Source organism: Lissotriton helveticus, chromosome 3_1, assembly GCF_964261635.1.
Source record: "Lissotriton helveticus chromosome 3_1, aLisHel1.1, whole genome shotgun sequence".
Lineage (NCBI taxonomy): Eukaryota > Metazoa > Chordata > Amphibia > Caudata > Salamandridae > Lissotriton > Lissotriton helveticus.
The window spans coordinates 1,791,019,322-1,791,044,047 of record NC_136061.1 but is presented as its reverse complement, the minus strand read 5'-3'; the positions used below and the strand labels follow the sequence as shown (position 1 = coordinate 1,791,044,047).

Genomic DNA, 24,726 nt, shown 5'->3' with positions numbered 1-24,726 from the left:
TGACTTTTAAAGTCGTAATGCAGCAGGCGGACCACCACCAGATACGTAATCAGGCCCTTAGTAAGTGTTGATTTCATATACCCTAACTCCACATATATGTCTCTACGCTGTACATACATTAACAAAGTACATACTGGTGGAGTTAAGAATAGTAAATCGGTGCTTTTCTACATGCACTTACTATTCAATTCTTAGTTTCTCTCTATTCCGTCCTGGATATTCTTGTATCTCAATATTGTTGGTGTTGATATTCAGCAGTGGGACGATCAAAATGAACACTTGAAATGTCTATGAATAATAGCCAACCTGCTTAGCTTTATCGTCTTTATTGACTGCTTTATTATAAATAAGGGTAGCATTCTGTGGGAGTCAAGGTGTTCCTGTACTAACACTACTGGTGAATGATTAAGGGTATGATCTTGCTATTCACAGGTCGTGAAACTAAAGTCAACCTGTGGAAGAAATGAAGGCACTCCTTGGACTTGCGTTGTTGCTCACATTCTTTGGACGGACTTATTCTGGTGGTGAGTATCAGACATTTTAAATTCTGTTCTTCAACCTCTTTGGGAAATGATCAGATGAGAGTCAAAGAAACTGCTTTGGAGATGCTTAGTGGTAGAGTTAGTAGAGATGCCACACAGCAGTCTAACACTGAGTGAGCAATAGGACTGTGGACTGTGTCCATCCCTTGCTGCAGTGCAGGGAAACCAAAACCATTGTATCCAGTGTATGCTACTGTGCAGGAAGGAGGAGACCATTATACCCACCATATGCTGTAATGCAGGGAAACAACAACCATTCTATCCAGCACATGATACTGTGCAGGAAGGAGGAGACCATTATATCCACCATATGCTGCAATGCAGTATTCCCCAGATCCTCATTTATCCAGCTCCTGCTGTGGAGCAGGAGCCCCAGGATAATTACGTCCAATTCATGTGCAGTTCAGTATTTGTGACATTAAAATATCCACATCCAGCAGCAGTATTTTAACCCTGGAATCATTATTTCCACCAGTTTGTGAAGTGTAGGAACTTCATGGTCATTATACATACCAACATTTGCAGTGAAAGAACTCAGTAATTTTAGGTTCAATCCATTCTAGAACATAGGGGCTTCTGGGTATTATTCCAACCTCTCCCCAGTACCAGTACAATGAAATCATTACGCTCCTCTTTTGAAACACTACAGCAACCCTGTCATTCTTATGTTCATTAAATTCTGAAGTGCAAGAAAGTGGGATTCATGTGTGTATTGAATATGCTGTGCCTAACTCCTAGTAAAAAGTTACAGGAGTGTGACCCATAAACCACGTCGGGATTGGGGTAGAAAGGTAGAAAAACATACAATACCCCAACAGATAATATTTTGTAGACAATTAGGCATGTATGCAGCAAGCATTACAAGTGCAGAAATAAAGGAGACTACTATTCGATTAAGTTTAGATTGTTATTCATCTTATATTTCAACAAAAATTATATAAAGTCAAGTTTATACAGTTATAGCAGCACTGTATGAGAGAAATCATATGACAACCAGATAGCACTGGGTGCTCAACTATGTACAAGTGAAGAACGTGGTGACGCAAGTGACAAGGTGAACAGTGTGAACGGCGCAAAGTGAACAATAGTGTAAATAATATACAGTGGGTGGCTCAAGAATAATAACAAATCGAAGTGACTGTATAGGGTAATTCGTGATTTGTATTGAGCCAAAGTAGAAGATGCTCCTAGTATTGCGCTGTAAAGTCGACGGCGTTTCAATCCTCATCAATTGGGATCATCTTCAGGACGAGGTTGTCTGGTTTTCAGGGTGCTGGAGGCTACGCGGACATGAAAAAGTAGATCCGTGGTGAGGAAGCGGGGAAGCGTCTTCCGGGATGACTGTTGAGATGTAGTGAAAGGAGCGCTGTCAATGGACATCTCCAGGGTAGCAAATCCGAGTTGTTTGCATGAGCGAGGTCGCAGATCCTGAGTAAATCAATGTATCTGCTTGGGAGTAGATCCAAGGGCTGTGTTAATCCAGCAGCAGGATTAACACAGCCCTTGGATCTACTCCCAAGCAGATACTTTGACGCTTCCCTGCTTCCTCACCACGGATCTACTTTTTCATGTCCGCTTCCACAGGCTTCCATAGGTGGGCAAGCTATTAATATGCACACCATTCTCCATCTACAGAAGTCTTCACGAAGAGCTAACACCCTCCAGATAGGTAAGCCCCATAGGTGGCCAAACAACTACTGCACACACCTTTTGCCTCCAGACATCCAAACACTTCTATGGTAGCCTCAGTGAGGTGGTTGATTTTTTGCACAAATCCATGACTACAAGTGATTCTAGATATGGATTTACATCAAAATCCATAGGTGGATGTAGGTGAATTCATAAATACAACACCTTCTGATATGCAAAGTAAACAAAGGAAGTATATTACATTGCACCCAATTACCGCTGCTTATAAACCAACAGCAAATGTAATTTCTGATAGTTTACACATAGAAAAATACATTTTGAGTCAGGTATGCTTTATAAAAGTAACACAAATTGAATTAAAAAAATTCTAAGATAAAACTATTCTGATAGGTGTTTCAGTTATATTTCTACTTAAAACAATATACTTAGCTTGTATTATTTAGAATGGACTGCTATAGCAGACTATTATGACATACAAACATAAAGATTCACACATTACAACTAAAATTACTTGTTTCTGTTTATAACCCCTTAACTGCTGGGGCTGTTTCACCCTACTGCTGAGCCCTTTTTGGGCTATATGGGGCACTATGTGCTTATGCCTCCATTATTTTTTTATACATAATGTATTCACAACAAATGTATGTCCTTTTTTCCAACATCCTTGGGATTCTAAAGGTGCCAGGGTATGTGAATTCCCCTGGAGGAGAACAAGTAAATAGGCAAATCTAGCTGTATCTTGAGATTTTGGGGAAAAATAGGAAAAAAGTACTCTGCAAAAAATGGCAGTTTTTTTCTTGAAAATGGCATCAACGAAAATTTGCTGTGTTAAAGTCAATCAGGCTGATTCACAGAGCTAATATGAGACAAAGGGCCAGATGTAGGTAGGATTGATTTACCGATTCATAATTACCGAATTTTACCGATTCGGTAATTATGAATCGGTAAATCAGAGGGGTGGGTATGTAGGTATTCCAGATGTGCTGGAATACCGAATCGGATAAAAATCGGTATTTACCGATTCGGTAAATACCGATCGGTAATGCCCATTCATTCCTATGGGCTTTGAAGCCCATAGGCATGAATGGGCATTACCGATTCGGTATTTACCAAATCGGTAAATACCGAATTTCACAAGGGTGCAGGGGGTGTCCCTTTGACACCCTCTGGCCCCCCCAAAACAGGCTCGGGTGCCATGTGGCAGGCATACATGGCCAAAGGGCAGGTCTGCCTGTCATATGGCATAGGTGTGCATGCACACATGTGCATGCACACCGGAATCGGTATTTTACCATCAAATTGGATTTGATGGTAAAATACCGATTTTGTAAGGCTTGTGGGACTCAGAAGAGTCCCACCTACATCTCAAATTTACCAAATCGGTAAAAATACCGATTCGGTATTTTACAGAATCGGTAAATTTACCAATCGGTAAATTTACCGATTCTGTAAAATTAAGGGCCCTACATACCATTTCTGATATACCGGTCGGTAACGGCCGAAAATACCGATTTTCGGCCATTACCGACCGACCTACATCGGGCCCATAATCCTAAACTTACTACTTTTGGTATACACAGAAGGCATTTAGTAGTAGTAAAGTTAGGGTTCCTAACTTTACTACTACTAAACTGAGACAAATGCCTAACTTTATGACTTTTAGTATTCACAAAAGGGATTAAGTAGGAGTAAAGTTAGGATTCTTAACTTTACTACTACTAAATACCTTCTGTGAATACCAAAAATATTACGTTTAGGATTTTGTCTCAGATTACTTTTGTAAATCAGGACCTATATCTTCACAACTTTCAGGAACATGCAAGCTGAATAGTAAAAACGATTTTTTTACTAAAGTTTTGGCATTTTTAAAGAAAGGCCAATTGTTTTATTTTTTGTGCTTTCAAACTTCTTCTAGTTTGTGGTAGAAACCGATGTGAAACCCATCGGTAATCCAGGAAAGCTATAGATTTATGAAAAGTAGACAACATTATGAATTCAGGAAGGGGTCATATGAGCAGCTCCCTCATGAAACTAACTGTTAAAATCTAGAATTATTGAAAAAGAGTAGGAAAAAACAGCCATTTGTGGCAACATTTTCATTTCTATCAGTTTGTCAGAAATGTCCAATTTACAAAAGCAATACACCATGACGTCCCCTAGAACTTTCTGGTTGCATGGGACTTATAAGTTGTGTAGGTTGTGCGAGAACCCAACATACTCCTAGCCAACAACTGAGCTGCACCGTTCAATGGTTTTGCATTGTGTATCAAGTATAGACCAATTCTTATGGTGAAATATGTAGAGTGAAAAATGGGTATCAAGGAACCCTATGCATTTTTTAAATAAGAACCAGATATGGAGTTTAAGAGAAGTGGTTATTTGTACATATCTGAATTTATGAGTACTCATACTAGCAGGTGATTCAGAAGGCATTTTACAAATTGTCTTCTTTCTAACACATTGGCTTACATTTGGTAGGCAGAAATACAGCAAAACCAATTGCTAATAACAAATACTCTACTATTCTATGCTTCCACATGTCTTCAGATTCAAATGGTACCTCACTTGTGTGGCTGTCACCAGAGAAGCCCTTGCAGACCACAAACCTTGACTAAAAAAATATTTTCCTTACATTTCTGTGATGAAAGGTTCTAGAATCTGTGGGAAGCCACAGACTTCCTACCAACCAGCATTCTCCCAAGTCTCCTGATACAAATTGTGCATCAGTTGTGTGGGGAGACCTAGTACCCATGACACGAAGGGGCCCAAAACTCAAGATGGACTTGATAGTCTGGTAATAATTCTTTCCTGTTATATAACTCAAATTATGAAAGCCTTTGACTTGGACATCAAAGCTTCCTTCCAAGTAAGCAGTTAAAACCATTAAGGGATAATGCAAAGTGGTACTCAATAGAGGTGGTAGAAACTGATCATGCAATATATTCTGAAATATATGAAAACACATCTACAAGTGACAAAGGAGTGTATTTAAAGACACATCGATGAGCAGCAAAGGCAGTCAGGAGGCCAGAGCTAAAGAAACAGGTAAATGTTGCCGGATCGCAAAGAAAGGTGGCCAGTCCTTTTTGGACGTATGAGTAGAACCAGCAGCACAATTTGGAGTTTGAAGGGACTGAAGGAGAAAAGACAGATAGAAGACAAGCATTTAAATGCATCGGAATTTTGGAATCCATTTTTAGGTAAGTATTCACAACATAAAGCGGTGAGAGCTGTACCAAGAGAGAAACAGAAAGCCGATATTGGAATCGGGTAAATACTATGAGGCCATACCAATGATGGAAGTGTGCTATACAAATTTCAAGTAACATACCATTACAAAACTCATAAAATATAGAAACCGCCAAGAATGGGCTAAGCAATAAGTGTGCACCCCACTGGAATGAAAAACACATTCTACGGATTTAAAAGGAGCCTAAAGGTGTAGGACAATGGAATGGAAAACATGTTCTACAGATAAAGAAGAAGCATAAATCACCACTCAAATTACTTTCATATTTTCACTATACTAGTTCACCACTAATCCTTTATGGGTTCTGGAGTAGCGTGCTCATTACCAAAAAAGCACGTCAACATCTTATCAGGGATAGCAAGCGCTAATTAAATGCAAACCTTTTTCCTCTTCTATCCCTACACTATCCTTCTCAATCCAAATAACTGACTAACATATACACCTCTCAAATTACTTTCATATTTAACAATACTAGTTCATCTCTAATCTTTTATGGTTTCCAGAGTAGCATGCTACTCGCCAAAAAAGTGCTTTGACGCCTTGTCAGGGGTAAAAAAGCGCTATATAAATGCAATTACAATACAATAAAGAAATGCTCGCAGCATAATGGCAAATAGGTTCAGATTCTCAGTGGTACAACAAACGTTCATGGGCACCAGAAGACGGCAGAAGTGGTCCCACTGGAACTGAGAGCAGAGAGAAAAACAGCAATATCAAGGACAGAAATATTCACCTGCAGGACAATATTAAAATGTGATAATGTTGTAGAACACCCCTAAAGCCCAGCCAGCCTTAAATCAGTGGTGGGTCATTTTATGGAATTTCTCAGTTAGGAAAAAATAGCCCAACAACCTGCACAGAGCAGGTTGGAAATTCCCACGTAACATGCTCTTTACATCGAATGTACAGAGTGTTAGATCAAGCGAGAGCCAGGACTGTGATCTGTTAAACTTTAGTAAAGCATTGGGAACCAGTAAACAATGGAGACTTGGAAACATGGTCAAGGGTCTGAGGCTGGGAGCCAGGTTGGTACCGGAGTACTGCTTTCAGTTTTGTTGGGTGTGTTTTGTCTGCTTCTGGAGATTAGGTGTGCCCCAGATTACTCAGATATATACAGTACCTTCTAGTAGCCTAATTATCATAAGTATGAGTTATGCGGATTTTATCGAACTTGGCAACTACCAGATGCAATATAATCTGCATCCCCATTTCGGCAGGTCAAATCCATCCAATCCATGTAATAAAAGAATATCAAGATTTATACGTGGTAAGCGCACAAATCCACGTTATGCCCCGTTTTTGAGGGAACACTCGTCCTAAAAGATGAAATTCAAATAGAAGCACTGTCAGATTGTGTTGGATGTGATAATTATTGCATCCAAAATGCTGTCATACATTTCTTGAGGATACCCAGAAATTGGAGCTACTTCTGAAACCGTTGCAGAGAAAAAGCCTACTAAAACAGGAGGACAGGACCTGGGTGTAAATATAGAAAGATGACTACACAGAGGGAAAGACAACTTTCAAGATAAGTACAAGGCATGCAGAGTGCAAACACTGCATTTGTCATTTCAGTTGTTTGCCTAGGTATCGATGGCTATACATGAGATTTGAGTAAAAGTAAAATATATATTTTCACAAAAAGAGAAATTAATGTGGGGAAAAGCTTCGTATCAGACTTGAAAGAGTGGGACCTGGACCTAAATTTAAAAGGGTCCTTTGAAAGAAAGTGGTGAAAATTTGCACTGAACAATTGAAGGTAAACTGTAGACCATACACTGCAGAGAAAGAAAGTAACATGAATCGACTTAAGAGGATGAATTTGCCAGCCCTAGTTTGACTGACTTCAACAGGTTTCTGTTCTCAGTAACTGAAGAGCTTTAGTTTCTAACCAAGCGGAGCCATCTGAAGGCCTGAAAGCACAAAGACCCTCACAACAGAACCAGAGGTCAGTCACACACCAGTCACGCTGTTGTGTGCAGTTGGTGCAACAAATGAGTTTAAAATTGGGAAAAATTACATATTCTGTCAGTGGTCTGTGAAAGCAAACCCTGTACTGTGACCTGATCTGAGCAAGGGCTGACACATCAAATATTTTAAACTTGCCATGGTGGCATAGTATGTGTGTGGTTTTCTGCTCTATGGGTTCAAGGAATAAATTACTATGAGATAATTGAGTTAAAGTGAGCCCCAGAGAAATGTATGCAAAGATATTTTACTGTAAAGAGAACGTGCACTCTTGCATCTATGGTTAGTGCATTAGAAGTTTGATAAAAGTACAAAATATTTGGCAACGAGGCTGACATTAGATGATCCTTTTAAATAGGTGTGAATTATTTCAAACTTTGAAATAAGTCACAGCGGTCCCGCCAAGCATTTTGCAACCTCAGGACCACCGTGCAACCGCCAAGGAACCGTTCCCTGTCGGTTGCTGTGGTCCCAGGGTGGCCATACCACCCTAGTTTAAACAGGGTGGTCTGGAGACTGCCAATGCGAGTCTGGCACTCTGCGGACCACCAGACTCAGAATAAGGCGTATAGTCTTTTCAAAATTCAAAAGGGTTATTCATTAACACACAGAAGGGTCTTATCTTTAGTTAATCAGATATCGGTGCATTGAGAAGTATACTTTAAAAATGACTGTTTGAAAAAATGAATGTAGATACATTCATGCCTCCTCCAACCTTGACAACAATGCTATTAGTAAACTAAGAAGCAAGCCTGTTGTCACGTGGAACCCTCTGGGTGGCCTGGGTCAATATTATAGATGGGCAACATTATAGTTTATTAAATGAAACACAATAGAAGGTTTTGTACCTTGCTTATACTGAACAACTATATTTCAGGGTGCTCTTACATGTGAAATAAAGAAAAGGGAGGCAAAATGAAATAAAACAATTGCCTGGGATCACACCATTTGGTCAAGTGGGGAAGCCGGGATTGATCATAGGTTTTTTGCTTTCACATCTATTTCATTAAAATTCAATAATTAAGTTATTTCTGTTTTTACACTTGACTAGCACGAGGTAGTGATAGGAAGTAGAGAAGGCTGTTTGAGGGATAGCAATTCAGATGCGTAAGACAGTATTGCCTAGTCTATGACTCCTCTAGAGACTAAGGGATTCATTTAAAGGGCAGTGTGGAATGAAACCCTAAAAATAACTCCATGACTCACTGATCACACTATGTACATGCTCTGCTGCCCAATGCCCAATTATCTACCACTACTCTGGCATCAATGCGTACCTCGGGCACACCACAGACCATATTTTGTGGCCCTAGGGAAAATGTTACGTGTACCCATGATATAGCTCAGTGAGTTATAAACCTGCATCAAGGTGCTGAATGACAGCTGCAGTGTATAAGTGTAGAACCTTGCAAATTTTTCTCAATCTTTCATTCATAAAGTTCTGCTGAATACTACTAAAAATGTATTAGTAATATTTTATGCATGGTGATTAGTGTAATGACTCCCATACCCAGATGTAGCTAACCTTCTTGCAGTGTATTCCTACCTCATATGTACGGGGCTTGGAGGCTCAATACCTGTCTCGAAGTCACCTCAAATGTTTGTGAAGTGACAAACTAAATAAAGTTGTTTCCTTGAGGACATTGACATTAAGGCGTTAATGTTCTAGCCAGCCCACACACAGGATGAGACTGAAACAAAAGGAGTGCTGATGGCCCCATAATGAGGCATTTGGGTGGAGCCCAGGTGGAACTGAGAGCATGAAGCCTCCCTCACCCCCTGCAGGCTGCTGATCTGTACATAAAGAATGCAAAATGCCGGTGGCACTGAATATGTGCTGCGGTGGTAACCTGCACTGCGAGGAAGTCAGCACATTTCACTGAGGTTTGCCAGGATCCCAGATCCAGCGGAATACTAGCTGACGGCTCTAGGATCTGGATCCGCGCCCTCATTTCTAGTATTAGCCTCAAGAGATGCATTTAAAGACACTCTAAAGAGTTCATTTACTGAGTGGTTATCCTGAAAACCTGGCATGGATACGACCTTTGGTAAAGATGTATTAAATTATGCAGATTGGGGATGAAACCGTTTCTTAGTTGTGCGGTAAACTAAGATGATGTGGACACAGATGTTTAGATAGATGGATTCTATGAACGTAGAAGTGTGCTATTTCAGCAAATTCATAAATTCATTTTTAGACTATACATCTTTGTACTGATGTGTAATTATACGATACCATTTGGTGCATTGTATAAGTGCATACATGGAATATCAATATACATAAACAATGCAACTGTTACGCCGTTTTTCTTTACACGAAAATCAATTTTATTTTTAATCGAACTAGTGTGATAAGTATGTATTTATAGACCTAAATTTGGACTCGCACAACTTCCAGCATGTAGCACTTCAGAATAATATTTAGGGTGGTTAGAACTTGACTGCTGTCTGTTGCATCGAAAATGTTATATTTGCAGACGTTAATATTACCGGCCTTTCTTTCCTCCCCAGATGCAGCAACATCATCCTTCTGCTCCCCAAACGCCGGCTCAACACTCCAAGGCACATCGCCTGTCCCAACGTACGTGTCCTGTGTCTGTAAAGCAGGCTACTGCGGAAACGGCACCAGCTGCTACCCTATAGTTAAAGGCACCACGGACAAGTGCTGCGTCCTCGGTAGCACCACCTGGAATGTTGCGACCAAGAAGTGCTTCGACGTCAATGAATGCAACAACCCCACCCTGAACAAGTGCGCCCCTATGACGTCCTGCACAAATGTCCAAACTAATTACGTGTGTTCATCGAGCCGCACGCTCGCGTGCAGCCCCAGTACATCTCCCTGTAACGACACCACTGACTGTGTTAAGAAGGATGGAGCTAACTCGTGTGAGGACCCCTGTCTGAGCGGCAACCACCAGGAGATAGTTGGATCCACTCGTCTCTCCAGTACCACCTCCACTGGTGTATTCCAAACGGATCGGTATTTATTCGGCTGGTACCGGTTCACGGGAGCTTCGGGAGTGAGGATGCAAGAAGGCTGCACTGGACCAGTGAGGTGTGGCTCAGGGCAGCCCTACACCCTCCAAGAGGGAAGCCACCCGGTCTTGGGATCTGGGATCCAAACCGTGAAGCTGCTTGCGAACTTCTTGTCGGGCTGTAGTGAGAGCAGCTCCATCCTGATCAAGGCCTGTCCGAAGCCAGCCGGGGATACGAGCACGAGCAACGGGTTCTACGTCTACAAGTTCTTGGGGCTATTTTCCTTCGACGTTTACTGCACCGGTAAGAGGAGCACAGAGTGGATGAATGAATCAGTGAATGAACCAACAAATGGGTGTTTTGTCCTAGGGACCTAGTAGCACAAGTGAGTGACGTCTGGACGCTCCGAAGGAAAGATGAAAGAGAAAAGAGCGTGCCTGCTTCTGGCACTTAGCAAACCACCCACCACCCACATGATGGCTGTCAATCATGCCATAAAGAATTAAAGGGATTTATGTTATTTAGTCAAAGAATGCTAAAATCCAGATTTTAATGTGGAATTCAACATGTAGAAAGCTTTGAAAACTATGAGCTGTAGCCATGGTACTCCTGGGTATTGCGTACGTTTACGAGAGAGAAATATTTCACGACGCTTCAGAAACTAACACCCAGTAAACTCAGGGCTAGATTTATCACACTTTCACTCTGCCAGCCACCTTGCTGCGCTGCATGAAAGGGAAAGGCCAAGAATGCACCACATTTATCATTATACATCGCATTCCTTGCCTTTCCTAGCACTGGCGGACTTTTGGCTGCCTAGCTCCAACACAGGCAACCTTGTGTCATGTTGAAGGTTGCCTGAGTTGTCAATAGGGTTGTTTGTGTTCAGGAAGGGACACCTTCCTGCACAAAAACAATCCTAAGATGCATTTTCCTATTTCTATAAGTGCTGCATTCTGCAGCACACATAGAAAGAGGAAAAAACAGGAGAAATAAATATATTTCTTCTCATTATACCTGCAGAGGAGTAGCATTTTGACGCATTGCCAGGTTTAACACCAATGGTAAGTCTGAAAATGCACCAAAATCCATGATTGGATGCGTGGGAACACTGACACTTCACCCATGAAATGCCTCCCTGCCGCAGAATAATGCAAAGCAGCAAGATTTATCAAGCAGTGCAGGGTCACACAAGGTGGCCTTGCGTGGCTTGATGTATCTCACTTAGGTTTTGGTTTGCCGTTGAGCCACCTTGCGTGGCCGAATGGAGACGCAAAACCTTGATAAATATGGACCTCAATATTTAGTCAGCAATATGACTTCGAACAAGATTTGCATTTCTATTAACAGATGAGGTAAACAAAGGGGACATCAAAATTAAGCTAAACGCAGAAATCCAGAAGTGGCTAGCAACTTCTAGAACACTATTAAGACTCAAACTGGTCAGATATTTTGAGAATTACGGGACGTTTGCGAGTGGTAAACTTCACAACTTCTCACACCCGAATTAACACCATGTAAACTTAGGCTCTCAGTTATGGGATGTTGGCGTAGGGCAGTGCTTCCTGCGACCAAGATGCCACCATCATAGTACGGTTCAACTCCCAGTCATCGCAGACATAGATGCCATACAAAATAAATAAACAAACAACAGATCAGTGCCCTCTCCAATTGCCATAAAGAACGAGCTCACTTGGCAGCCTAAATGTTTGCTTCATGGAACTGTTCTCCTCCTTATAGCCCACAACCACACCAAATCAAGACCCATCTTACAAAGAGGACCAACCAACAGTAAGGAAGGGTGGCACTCATCTTGTGGTGCAGCACCTAGGGGAGGTGGTGGAAGTGTGAGAAAAGGGCGTGCAGGTATATTAAAGGTAACTGGAGGATGTAAGTAAATTTGCGGGTCTTGTGCTATGCCGTGCCTTCATTAATTACAAATTAGATTCACGCGCTGCTTACAGCAGTTAGCTTTGCCGATGTAACTGCTAATCTATTTTGAGACCCGAGCAGGAAAGGCACGTGACACACCCAGTTATCTTGGACCTAACAGCTGCCCAACTGTGCCAAGTTATCGTTGACCTAACAGAGGCCCAACTGTTCATCTGGTGATAAATTATCCCACCTCATGGTGTATCGGCCTAAGCCATTTGTGAGCACCTAGCCACCAAAGAGTTGAAGTAGGATTTTAGCACCCATTAGTGTTAAACCCTAATGAACCATACTGAAACCAAAATTCTAACTAATAGTTATGTGCCACCATCTACTGGAGTCATCTATCCGTACCTTCTTGCTTTCTCCGGGTAATCAAGTACCTCTGGAGCGTTTACCATTTGTTGTAATGGGTAACTCCTACGAAAATACGATGACCTAGACCTTAAGTTTTTTTTTTTAAGTTGTCATCCCTAATGAGCTCCAACGAACTTGTTAAATAATCACAAGTTCAACAGAGGTCCATAGGTACCAGAGTATGAATGCTCTGCATTCACTGTGTGAGCCTGCGTCACTCACCAGTGCTATATGTAATTCAGACTGGTCTGTTTGTCACTCTCTTTTGTGAATAGGCGTGCATGTAGTTTTCCTCAAATCGAATACTGAAATAATAAATCTACACAAGGCTGCTTGCTTAAAGTTTACTTTTTACTCAAACAAGTGCAAAATGCCATTGGTCATCTTTTCACAGTTCTATTTAGCACAAATCCATTAAATTAAACAGGGACTCATGCCACTTCACCGGCTCAGAGAGATGACATATTTTATGCACAAAATCACAGGATTTTGAGCCGACGCCAGCATGTGAACCTTGTCCTTCAGTTCCACAGCTTGCAACATTCGCTGTTACACCGAGCACTGCCTCAAGGGCGAAGATAGGTCTGATTTCCCAAGCTCACACCATTTGATTAAGCGGGTGAGTCGGGAATCATACTAAATTTTACATTCAATAACTCAATCAATCATTCAATCAATCAGTGAACTTGTAGAGCGCACTACTCATCCGTGAGGGTCTTAAGGAGCTGAGGGGAGGAGGTGCTGCTGCTGCTCGAAGAGCCAGGTCTTGAGGAGTCTTCTGAAGCTGAGCAGGTCTTGGGTCTGCCGCAGATGGGTGCGGAGGGTGTTCCAGGTCTTGGCGGCGAGGAGGGAGAAGACTCTGCCACCGGAGGTTGTTCGTTCGATGTGTGGGACGGCTGCAAGGGCGAGTTTGGCAAGGCAGAGCTCATCATCTCTACCTAATTGCCCTAATTGTGCTATAATAATAACTAAGCAATTGAGTCACCATTACGACTTAAATTGTCGAGCTCTTGGCTCTATGTACTGTTGAAACACACGTTGTTCATAACAGTGAAAGGGATGCTTTTGTCAACGGTTTACCAGATTAGCATGGCAGCTGCTTCAGAAAAAGCTGAGGAACCAAACCCCCGATAAAGCTGTGCGCAACACAGAGGGCTTCTTTCCAAGGTCTAACACTCTGCCCCCTGCCATGGTAACCTGGTGATGCATCTACATCCCTGTTTTTATACAAGTTTTCGGTTTGCTTTTACAGTTTAGTGCAGAGCATGCAGAATAGACGTTTTTGAGAATTAAACTTCACAACTTCTCACACCCAAGTTAATACCATGTACACTTAGGCTCTCATTTATGGGATTTTGGCATAGGGCAGCGCAGCAAGGTACCTTGATGCGCTGCCTTGCACCAAAGTGAAAGTGCAGGAATGCACTGTATTTATGCAATTTGGTGCATTCCTGGTTCTTTCTTCCTTCACTGGCTCCATTGCGGCAACCTAGTGCCAACGTGGGCACCCTTGCACCATGGCGCAAATGTGCCTCTGTTGCATGCAGGAGTGTTTTAGTGCAGGAAGGGCACCTTCCTGCACAAAAAAATGATTTTATAAATCGGGACAGCATCAAAATACATGGGTGTTGTGCGGGAAAACCCACTGCAACGTCCATGGAACGCTTCCCGGGTGCAGAGTAAGGAGATGCAGCGAAATGTGCTGTGTTGCCTTACTCAAGATTTAGGAGGCCTATCAAAGCCACGCAGAGCGACTTTGCATGGCTCAATAAATGTGGTTCAAACCGCTGCGTCACTCATGTACCTCTTTACATTGTGCAAAAGTGATACAGGGCTCTCATAAATAGACCCCTCAATATTTAGTCAGCACTCCGACTTCAAAGAACTGCACTTCTATTGACAGATAAGGTTAAAAAGGCCATTCAAATTGAAGGTAAACAGGCGAAACCAGAAGGGGCTAGCAACTTCTACGTAACGGTAAGACCTAAGTCTGCAAGCACTAGAGGGGTGGTATCCGTGGTAATTAAGTCAGGACCACTGTTCACAGTCAAAGAGACAGAACTGAAATAGCTAGGTATCCAAGAAACAACCACTATGCACCTCTGAGGCTGCTGTAGGCATCCCCAGGGTGTCCATATCTATGCCTCTGTTAGAACTGGGATTTCTGTTTGGCTAAGGCTTACCCCAAAACCAGGCAGGAACCACCATTCTAGTCAGGGCAAGGGAGTCACACGCCAAGATAACCCCTGCTCACCCCCTTGGTAGGTTGGCTCGAGCAGACAGGCTTATCCCGGAGGCAATATGTAAAGCCTTTGCGCAGGCACTCAACAGCAACAACATCCTAGGCACACCACAAAAGGAACTCCACACAAGGTTATATAAAAATAACTTTTCTATTGACAAAACACATCAGATAGTAATCACACATATACATTGTGCCAACTGGCACGGGCAATATTCACAAGGAATTATTTACACGAGGACAGGGCCACGTGGGCCACTGTCAGAATCAGCACTTAATAGAACTAGCACTTAGAATAACTGTCACAACAATCACAATTATAGATCACAACCAGTAACCACTGGTAACAGGTAGGTACACACTACGCAATACTAATAACCATAAGCCTAGATCACGCAGGGACACAACCTCTCTAGTATAACATACTAGGCACAGCTAACTTCTAAGCATGAGCACCTTTAGAAGTATAAAACAAGCATAAAGGCAAAGCAAATTACGCAGCAATCACATTTAGGCCTAAACAGTATAACTACAGTAGGCAATCTCTCACTAGTCTAAACACATTAGACTCTGCCTCCTAAGAATAAATCACATTTAGTGGCATAACTCACCGTGAAACATAATCTCACTAACATAAACCTCCACAGGAAAAACCATCTCTAGAGGTATCAATACAGGGTGCGTAAAACATAGTAAATGCATTACATTTCCTAGCACCACATCACTCTAGCCCATAAAACACATTAGGCAAATACCATCATAACATCGTAAAATCACATTGGGGCCTTGCCCCCTACCCCCATACCAGCCCCCTGGCCAACTGGCCATCCCAAGAAGGGGCTCAAATGCCCTGTGTCCAGAATGTCAGGGCGCGCTGCCACACAGTGCCAGTCTGGGGTGCGCCACCGGCGCAAACCTAACGTTGCAGCTGCCCACTAATTGCTGGGAAGCTGGGACAAATCAGAAGGGCCTAAACGTTGCAGCTGGCACTAAGTGCTGCGCAGCTGTAGAAGGCCTGGCACCTCTGTGCCATCTCCGTCCCACACAGGGACTCTCTCTCCCTTGGCGATTAAACGGTGCAGCTGCCCACTAATTGCTGGGCAGCTGGGAAACAACAAAACTGCGACAGGGTCCTCACTGACCCTAGAACAGGACTGTGCCAACTGTTGGAGCCATCTGGCTCTGAAATCCACTGTGCACCTTGGAGCTCTCTAGGCTCTATAATCATAATGAGGCAAAACATGGGGACAAGAACCTGGCCCCTTCAAATAAATATAGCCCACGTTGGAGCCCCCCTCCTGGGGACTCAAAGCAACTATGCCCCCAGGAGCCTTTCTGGCTCTAAACACAAATATGCCCCTGAGCCTCTCTGGCTCTAAACACAAATATGCCCCTGAGCCTCTCTGGCTCTAAACACAAATATGCCCCTGAGCCTCTCTGGCTCTAATGAACAAAATGCCCTCAGCACCGGGGGAGCGTGCACCACTGGGGGGGCGGGCACCGGCAATGTGCCCCGACGACCCCCTCTCCTACACTGCACCGGACTCCACTCACCAAAGACAAATGCCCCAATGCACGTGGGAGTCCCGCTACGGCAAGGGACTCCTACGCTGTGCCTCACTCTTGCTCTCGCACCCCCCTCCTGCCTGGCAGCTCTACTCACCGGCGATGCAGGGCTCCTCTCTTCTTTGCCCGGCAGCAGCGCTTCTCTCGCCGGCAAATGCTGGGCTCTCCCTGACACATGGGAGCCCCGCGGACAGCTGCTCCTTATCGTCCCCCCACCACTCGGCCTCGGCAGGACTTCGGGCGGCACACGCGGCTCCCTCCACGCAACGGGAGCCCCACAGGATCCATCGCCAGCCTTCCGGGTTGTCTTTGGCAATCGGGGTCAGCGCTGAGCTCACGAGACGAGCCCCTCTTTGACGCGGCAACCCTTCTCACGCTGCCCAATCACCATGCGGCTCACAGGACGAGCCTCCCACAGCTAGCCAATGACTGCGCGGCACTTCAGGAAGGCTTTCTCTCGGCAGCCCAATCACAGCGCCGCCCCTCCGGTTCTCCAATCGCGGCTCCGGACTGAGGACGGCGATTTCTCTGGTGCCAAATGAGGGGTGGGAACCCTCGATTAAACAAATGAATGGCCACAATGCAGGGTAGGCTCCTGCTTCTCACACGCAGGCCAGCTTGGGGAAACCCTCGCCAGGGACTCCCCTTCTCTACTACGCAGCGTCCCCGCGCTGCCAAGCCCACACAGTCCTCCCTCCTTGGGAAACCAAAAATACAGCGCCTAGGCTATAACAAACCTTACCAAAGGCAACACAAAAATGTCCCAGAAGTCTGCAAACAAAGAATCACAGGCAAACGGTTCCAGGGCATAGCTGGGCCCAGGGAGGTAGCCCTCCTTGCAAGTCCTCCAGGAATCCAGGGGCTGGGCAGGGCCCAGAGAGGCAAGCCTTCCCCTGGGCCCAAGCAGCAGCACGCCCCTGGTAATTTCAAGTTTGGCAAAACAAGAACATCTTACAAGAGGTCACAGCCTCTTTTTTTACACAAAATCCTTTGTCTAGCAGGGTGCAGGCAATGTGAGAACCAGCTACAACTGGTTATGGGGAACTCGCTTTCACTGGCCAGGCTAGGGACATCAGACGCACCACAGGGGGTGGAGCCAGCATTGTGGAGGGAAAACCCAGCCCTATTCAGGTCCCAGGTGTACCCCTCACTCACATCAGCATGCTAATCTCAACACTCACAACTGAGCAGACCCATCCTGACTCCTGGAGTCAGACTCACCAGCCAGCTCCAGCCAATCACACGCCAGACACAAATTTCACAAACATGCCAACTTCTAGAAGTGGCACTTCCACACTAGACACAATCATGTCGCATATATCGCTGCGCAGCATTCAATATCACGAGTTTGCACATACCAAACTCGACCCTGCACTCCCCACACATCAGGAACTACCGTGGTCACACACATTCCCCATGCATTCCTATGGGAGGGCAGGTCACTCTCACCACACACACAGAGAGCGGACGCACTTTACACTGGACCACAGTGAAAAAGTGGGCAGAGACCTAAAATCACCAGCGCCAGGTTACAGAAACAGGCTAGGCAAAAGCAAAAGGTTTCGGGGTGAACCTGCCAAAAGGGCCAGGTCCAACAGCCTCCTTCCCCCAGGTGGTGATCTTGAGTGGCCTATGTGATTCTGGCCTGATGGACTGCAATGATCTTGTGGCTTCTGAGTTGCTTGGCTACCGAGGTGGCCGCCAGGCAAATCTTCGGTCAACTGGGTCTTGTGCAGGCATTACTGGAAGTCAGTTCCCCTCTATGCTGAATGTTCGGTTCCCCTTACCCTGGGCAGTGAGAACAGCAAAGACTCTCCAGGGTAAAAGGCTTATCCCCTACATGAAGAATAAAAGCAAGGGTAGGTCACAAACTCGGCAAACATCTTTTTAATATTGGTGTTCAGACTGGGGTTGCCGAAGATTGGGTAGATAACAGCCATCAGCACAGGAAAACTTAGCCATGTGAGTTTCTCTGAATGTGGAAACCTATGCAGACAATACAATGGATGGTTATTTCTCCTTCCACCCACTAGATGAGGGATGGGTGGTAGCCTGGAACCAGGGAACTAGTGGTGAGGGATATTGTCATGCTAGAGCGGACAAAGGTTATCATGCAGAGAGATGCACCATCTTGTGAAGCGGTATTCTAGGACTTTGTATTTTCAAGTTGAACTAAAATGGAAAAAACAAACAAGCACACACACACACACACACACACACACACACACACGCACACACAAACAGAGGCATGCACGGATGTACATTCACTGTTATACACCCCATGCATACCCTACAGATGGAAAAAAGCAAGGATCCCAGATACTGGGGACTGTATGGAACTATACGGGAGAGGAGAACCCTCGGTCCAGGTCCTGAACCATGTCCCTGTATGGTTAGAAGTCTTTGATATTGTACACTAATGAGTTCAGTACAGGGCCTGGCCTTTAAATCCTTGGGATCAGTGTAGCCCTCTCATTTGGACCCATGCCCTATCACAGTGACTAAAATTGGCTTCTGTGTCTGCAATATTTTTCCTGTAGTTGAGCTATAGGTTGAAAGGCTGACTTTGTATTCTTATTCCATTCGGTACTCCAGCTGTACCCCTGTTTCATTTAAAGTTTAGGACCCACCTAGATAAAAATTGCAGTGATTATTAATGCTGTGTTGTATATTGAAGTTTCTTTTGATGGTATGGAGGTACACTGCCATGGCCATCCATTGGAACATAATCGGATTCAATGTTGTTGTGACATTTAATGTTACCATTTGTGTAGTTTGTAATATTATCTGTGCCATCATGTGGCTGCAGTTGGGGCAGAGCTAGCAATGAGTCTTGTTCGAACCATAACTGATACATTTCAATTATGTTTACAGTTAAAGTTGCAGTTGCATAGATTCTACAGGGAATGCCCAGCAGGCAACACACCACCAGAGGAATAATGCTTAGAATACACCAACCATCAGTCACCTTTTTGGTTGGTGGTTGGGGGCATTTGAGGGTAAGCGTATACTTTAGATAATCTTCTACCTTGCTGACAGTTGTGCCCTACTGGTGAATGTCATAAACACATTGAGCACTTCCAGTGGATTTACAGATACTTATGTCCACCAACTGACACACTTCACACCTGATGAAGTAAAATAGGGGGAAGATGGCGCTGTTCTCCCAAGCATGCAAGGATTTTTCTCCCCACAGTGTTGCAAGGCTGCAAGAGCGACCCAAAAAACTATAGGCTCATAGCCCTCATTGACATCGAGGCTAAGTACTATGCCGGTGTCATCCTGGCCGAACTCCGGGAATGGGCAAGGGAAAAATCCTTAATCCCAATCAATCAAACAGGGTTCCAGGAAAACGTAGGAACCACCACAAACATCCTGGCTCTTTCGCTTTTAGCTGACTCCTCAAAAGCGACAAGACAACCATTATTTGTCTGTTCCATCGATTATAAAGCCGCTTTCGACAGCATAGATCGTGGAAAAATAAGGTCAAAGCTAGCTCAATGGGAAATACCTACCGCTCTCCTGAATCAACTTATCCTTTTACATACCGAGACATGGGTGCAAATAAAACTGGGGGACGGTACGATTGTGTCCAGGCGGATCCCAACTACCAGAGGATTAAAGCAGGGATGCGTTCTGACCCCAACTTTATTTAATCTTTTTGTGGCCGATCTCTCAACTGATCTAGACAACTGCAACCACCATGCACCAAAACTGGGAGGTCTCCCTCTCTCAAACCTACTGTATGCCGACGACCTGATATAAATCAGCCAAACACCAGTCGGCTTACAACATCTGCTTCACACCGCTAACAACTTCGCCTCAAAAAACGGGTTAGAAATTAACCTAGAAAAGTCAAAAATAATGGTGCTAAACCAGCGCAGCACAAAAAAACGACTGAAATGGCAGCTGGGCGAGAGTGAACTTGAAGTTGTCAAAGAGTATAAATATCTAGGAATCATCTTTGACAAAAATGGGTCGTATGAGCAACAAAAGGAGGCCATTCAAAGGCGAGGGACCATCCTAGCAATCACTTTGAAAAATCTCAAAAATAAAATTACTGGCCCAAACCTGCTCTCGCTGCTTGAAGTGCTCCAAGCAAAGCTGTTGCCAATGGTAACCTATGGCAGTGAGGCCATGCGAGGGTCGGATGAAGAAACCCTGAATAAAATGGTCGCCAAAGCCCTCAGAATAATCTTCAAGCTTCCAAAATGTACCTCCCCCACCCAAGTAAGACTTGAATTCGGAATAGCAAATCAGACAATAAGTAGGAAGGCCGAATACGTAAAAAGCTGGTATAAAATAAAGAACGCAGCGGCGGGATCATTGAATTCATTTCTATGGAAGGAAATATCAAGAAAAAATGTTTCCCCCGCCAAGGCCTACCTTCAGTCAGGGATTAGGATGTTAGCCTTGAAAAACATCTGGGAGTCAGGACTTCCATTTAAAAATGTTAAAGACTTGGTAAACAAGTCGGCAAAGCTTGTCTCTCTTGAAAACGACAAAGAAAGCTTAACTAAGAGGGCCCACAGCTGGTTTGCGATACAAAGCTACCTAAAATGCACGCCACAACCATACCTCGGAACCAGCTTCTCAGGCTCACTAAAGGAAGGCTTCTTAACCTTGAGGATGGGCATTTTACCTGTCAAACCCCACATGCCCCCCTGGAAACGTTCATTTGCAACCACATCATGCAGATTATGCGGCGAAACCAAAGAAGATATGCTGGATCTTCTGTGTATATGCAAGTCTCTAGACCGGGAAAAGAGAGAGCTGTTAAAACCGCACATAAACGAAATGCATATCCGGTCTTGCAGACAGGCAGTGAAGCCATGTTTTATTGGGGTCAAGACCAGACTAACCTGCAGTTTTGTCCGCTTTATGAAAATTGCACAAACAAAACTTTGCGCTGCACCCTGAGCACAGTCACCCTTGCCTAAGACTCTCAAGTCGGTAATTTCTCGACCCCTCTGTTCACCGACACAAAGTCTAGTAGATCATGATTAAATAACCGACCATTAGATCTACGGACACACGTGCTGCCTCCAGTCCGGGATTCTCCCACAGCCTTCACTCGAACTATACACTTTTACTTCAATTATATTTTATGGATTTTAATTAACCAACCGTTCGCTTTTTGTACATTGGCACCATGTTTTTAATGAAATTCTCTATTTATGCTATATATGTACTTTTTATACTGCTGTGTGCGTTGCTAAGATTTTAATTAATCAAGCAATAAAGATTACTACTACCTACAGTGTTGCAAGTTATTTGATACACGTCCCACAGTGCAGTTTCACAAGGGTCAATCACCCCCGGCCAATATACTTGCAGCATCAGTCTTGATGAGAAGAGCTTTGTGAGAGGAGGCGTTCATTTTTGTAGGGGCTTCAATTAATATACTGTTCTTTTTTTATAGGATTAGTCATTATCGTTGTTAGAAATGGGGGTCTCTAGTTGGCAAATAGGGACCCTTCTTCCTAGTCAGGATAAGGGAGTTACACTCCAAAAATAAGCCCTGCGCACCCCCTTGGTAGCTTGGCACGAGCAGTAAGGTATATCTTAGAGGCAGTGTGTAAAGCATTTGCACATAACCAACAGTAATACAGTGTAAGCACTACAAAAGGACACCACACCAGTTTAGAAAAATATCCAATATTTTTATATACTTGAAACAAGACCAAAACGATAAAAATCCACAATATAGTACTTAAAACTCTTCAGTTATCAAAATAATCTTGAAAAACAGTTCCTTGATGTCGATAGCTCCATCTGGGGCTATCACGCGGTCGTGAGCAAACAAATCCAAACAGTTCTGGCTGATCGTGGTGTTGTGGGCCAGCTATGGTGTCGGGAATACCCGCAAACAGTACCTTTCAGAAATGCAGGACGTCGATGACTTCTCGTTGAGCTTCTAAAAACTCGGTGTCTGCAGGCGTTAGTTCCAGAGGACAGTGCAAAAGTTGTCGGGCCCTCAAAGTCACACGCGTTACAGATCAATCTCCTCTCTGTTGATGTCAGGAGCGCTGGCGTCGGCAGGAGTAAGGTGCTGTGGTGCGAAGTGCAGTGGTGCGGTGTGTGGTGCCCTCAGGTCACGGTGCGAGCAGCGTCTCGGTGGTGGTGTCAGATGGAGTCGTCAGTGAGACCAGGGTCGTGGTGTGAGATGAAGGTGGTGCTCATCACGGTGCTGGCAGGTGACAGTGCAAGCAGAGGCGTCGTCGTTGCTGAAGCGTTGTCATTGGCTGACGAACTGGAGTCGATGGCACCGGCGTCGGTAGGACAAGGCTGTGGTGCAGGATGAGGGTTGTGCATCCTATAGCTTTAGGAGCGGGGCCCTCAAACCACGGTGCAAGCAGCGGCATCGATTCTGACATGGAGCGTCGTCGTCGGGGATACCACGGCGTTGTTGTGAAGCAAGGCGGTGTGGAGTGCGGTGCCCACAGGTCGCAGTGCGAGCAGCAGCTCAGTGGCAGCATCAGCAGGCATTGTCGGTGAGACCAGGGTCGCGGTGCGGTGTGGTGGCGGTGCCCTCTGCGGTGTCTTCAGGACATGGAGTCGGCAGAAGCGTCGTAGAGGGCATCGAGCTAGAAGTCTTTGCTGTACCTGAGACTTTTGCAGAAAGTTCAGTCCAGTCCTTTCACTGCCCAAGACAGAAATACCTACTGCAGGCCAACACAGCAAAGCACACAGCAAAGTGGTAGTTCCTCCTCACAGCTTCTCCAGCTCTTCTTCTTGGCAGTCTTCTTGATCCAAAAAGAGTTCTAAAGTTCTGGGGTTTCGGCCCTTATATTTATACTAGCAAATCCTTTGTCCTCGGAAGCCAGAGGGTCCTGTACCTAGTTTAAACCAGTTCTAAGTGCATTCTGCCCGTGTGCACCTTCTTCCTTTGTCAGAGTGGGCCAGGGTCCTCAGATGCACCACAGGAGGTGGAGCCTGCATTGTGGAAGGCAGGCTCCACCTCCTGTGGACCCAAGTGCTACTCCTTCCACACATCGACATGCAGATAGGTCTATTCAGCCCTGTGCTGACTCACCCTGTCTCTTGGAGTCTCCCCAACCCCTGTCACTCACAAACCAGACAGACAATACACAAGCTAGCAGAGGCAGGCTGGATGGTTAGGAAAGAAAATACCTACTTTCTAAAAGTGGTATTTTCAAACACAGAATGTTAAAACCAACTTCACTAAAAGATGTTTTTTATCATTATGAGTTCAGGCATACCAAATTCGTTTTTCTACCATGTTTCCTGGGTCAGTTAGGATTATAAGATGTTTTAATCAAACTGCCCATTCAGGCCCATGGGGACAGGTTGCCTTGCAACCGTGAAAAACGAAATTGGCTGTAATTCACTATAAGCAGACCCCCCAGGATATAGCGGCATGGATTAGCAAATTTAGCGGCACAAAAATGGAAATTTAGCGGCACAAATATGGAAATTTAGCGGCAATTTTGCGGCATTTTATTTGGCCTTTTTTCCTACAACAAACACAGATATCTTAGTTTTTTTTAGTTATTTAACAACATGAAGCTATGTATTAATACTAATGTAAGCATTCCTCCATAGAAACACTTTTGATTGTGGGTTTAAGTAATTCCCTTTTCCTACAGCTTGACAGTTACACGAAATGAATGTCCACAATGTAGTGGTAAAGCTCTGGTTTAGGGGTTACTTTTTGTTAAAACTTCCTGAACTCCTACTTGCATATATTGGGAATTTTTGGAAGACGAAAAATGACAGAATTAACTGCACAAGATGCGTTTTTTTCTAGATTTTTTTTTTAATTTTCTGTTTTCGACCCTCGGCTCCAGGGGAGAGGGCGGGGCCTCACCCCAGTCACCGGGAGGGTCTCCAGCGGGGAGCCAGACGCTGGAGGGGCACTTCAAAGCCCGTCACAGTGAGCTGCTAATGCCCCATTAAGCCCGGAAAGTTATTCTTTAGTGATTCTGTGTCCTTCCCGCCCGCCCCAATAAACAACGTAAGTGGTGTACAAACAGAAGTTCACACACAACACCTTTTCTGTCACGTGATGGCTTAGCCGCCCGATTGAAGATTAAAGTGGCCTCCCTCATTTGAGAACGTTATTGTCTTCCTAACACAAAAACATTAATTCCGTAGAACTGGAGGTTTTCTGATGTTTTTGAGAAGGCAGACATTGATTCCTTGTTAGTAAATTCAAATTCAAGCAGACAGCAGGTTTTAAAATGGAGCCTCGAGGGCACATGTTACAATTACAGCCAGTC

The 24,726-nt window shown here is 44.4% G+C and overlaps 1 protein-coding gene across 1 annotated transcript in view; it reads left to right on the top strand.

The window, feature by feature from the left end:
* The first annotated feature begins 428 nt into the window (after window positions 1–428).
* LOC144823814 (uncharacterized) overlaps window positions 429–24,726 on the top strand; it is a 77,319-nt gene continuing 53,021 nt past the window's right edge. Inside the window, exons 1-2 of the mRNA XM_078682669.1 lie at window positions 429–524; window positions 9,922–10,689. Of these exons, the coding sequence (XP_078538795.1) occupies window positions 464–524; window positions 9,922–10,689 (829 nt within the window). The 5' untranslated portion in view covers window positions 429–463. The remainder of the gene's footprint in view (window positions 525–9,921; window positions 10,690–24,726) is intronic.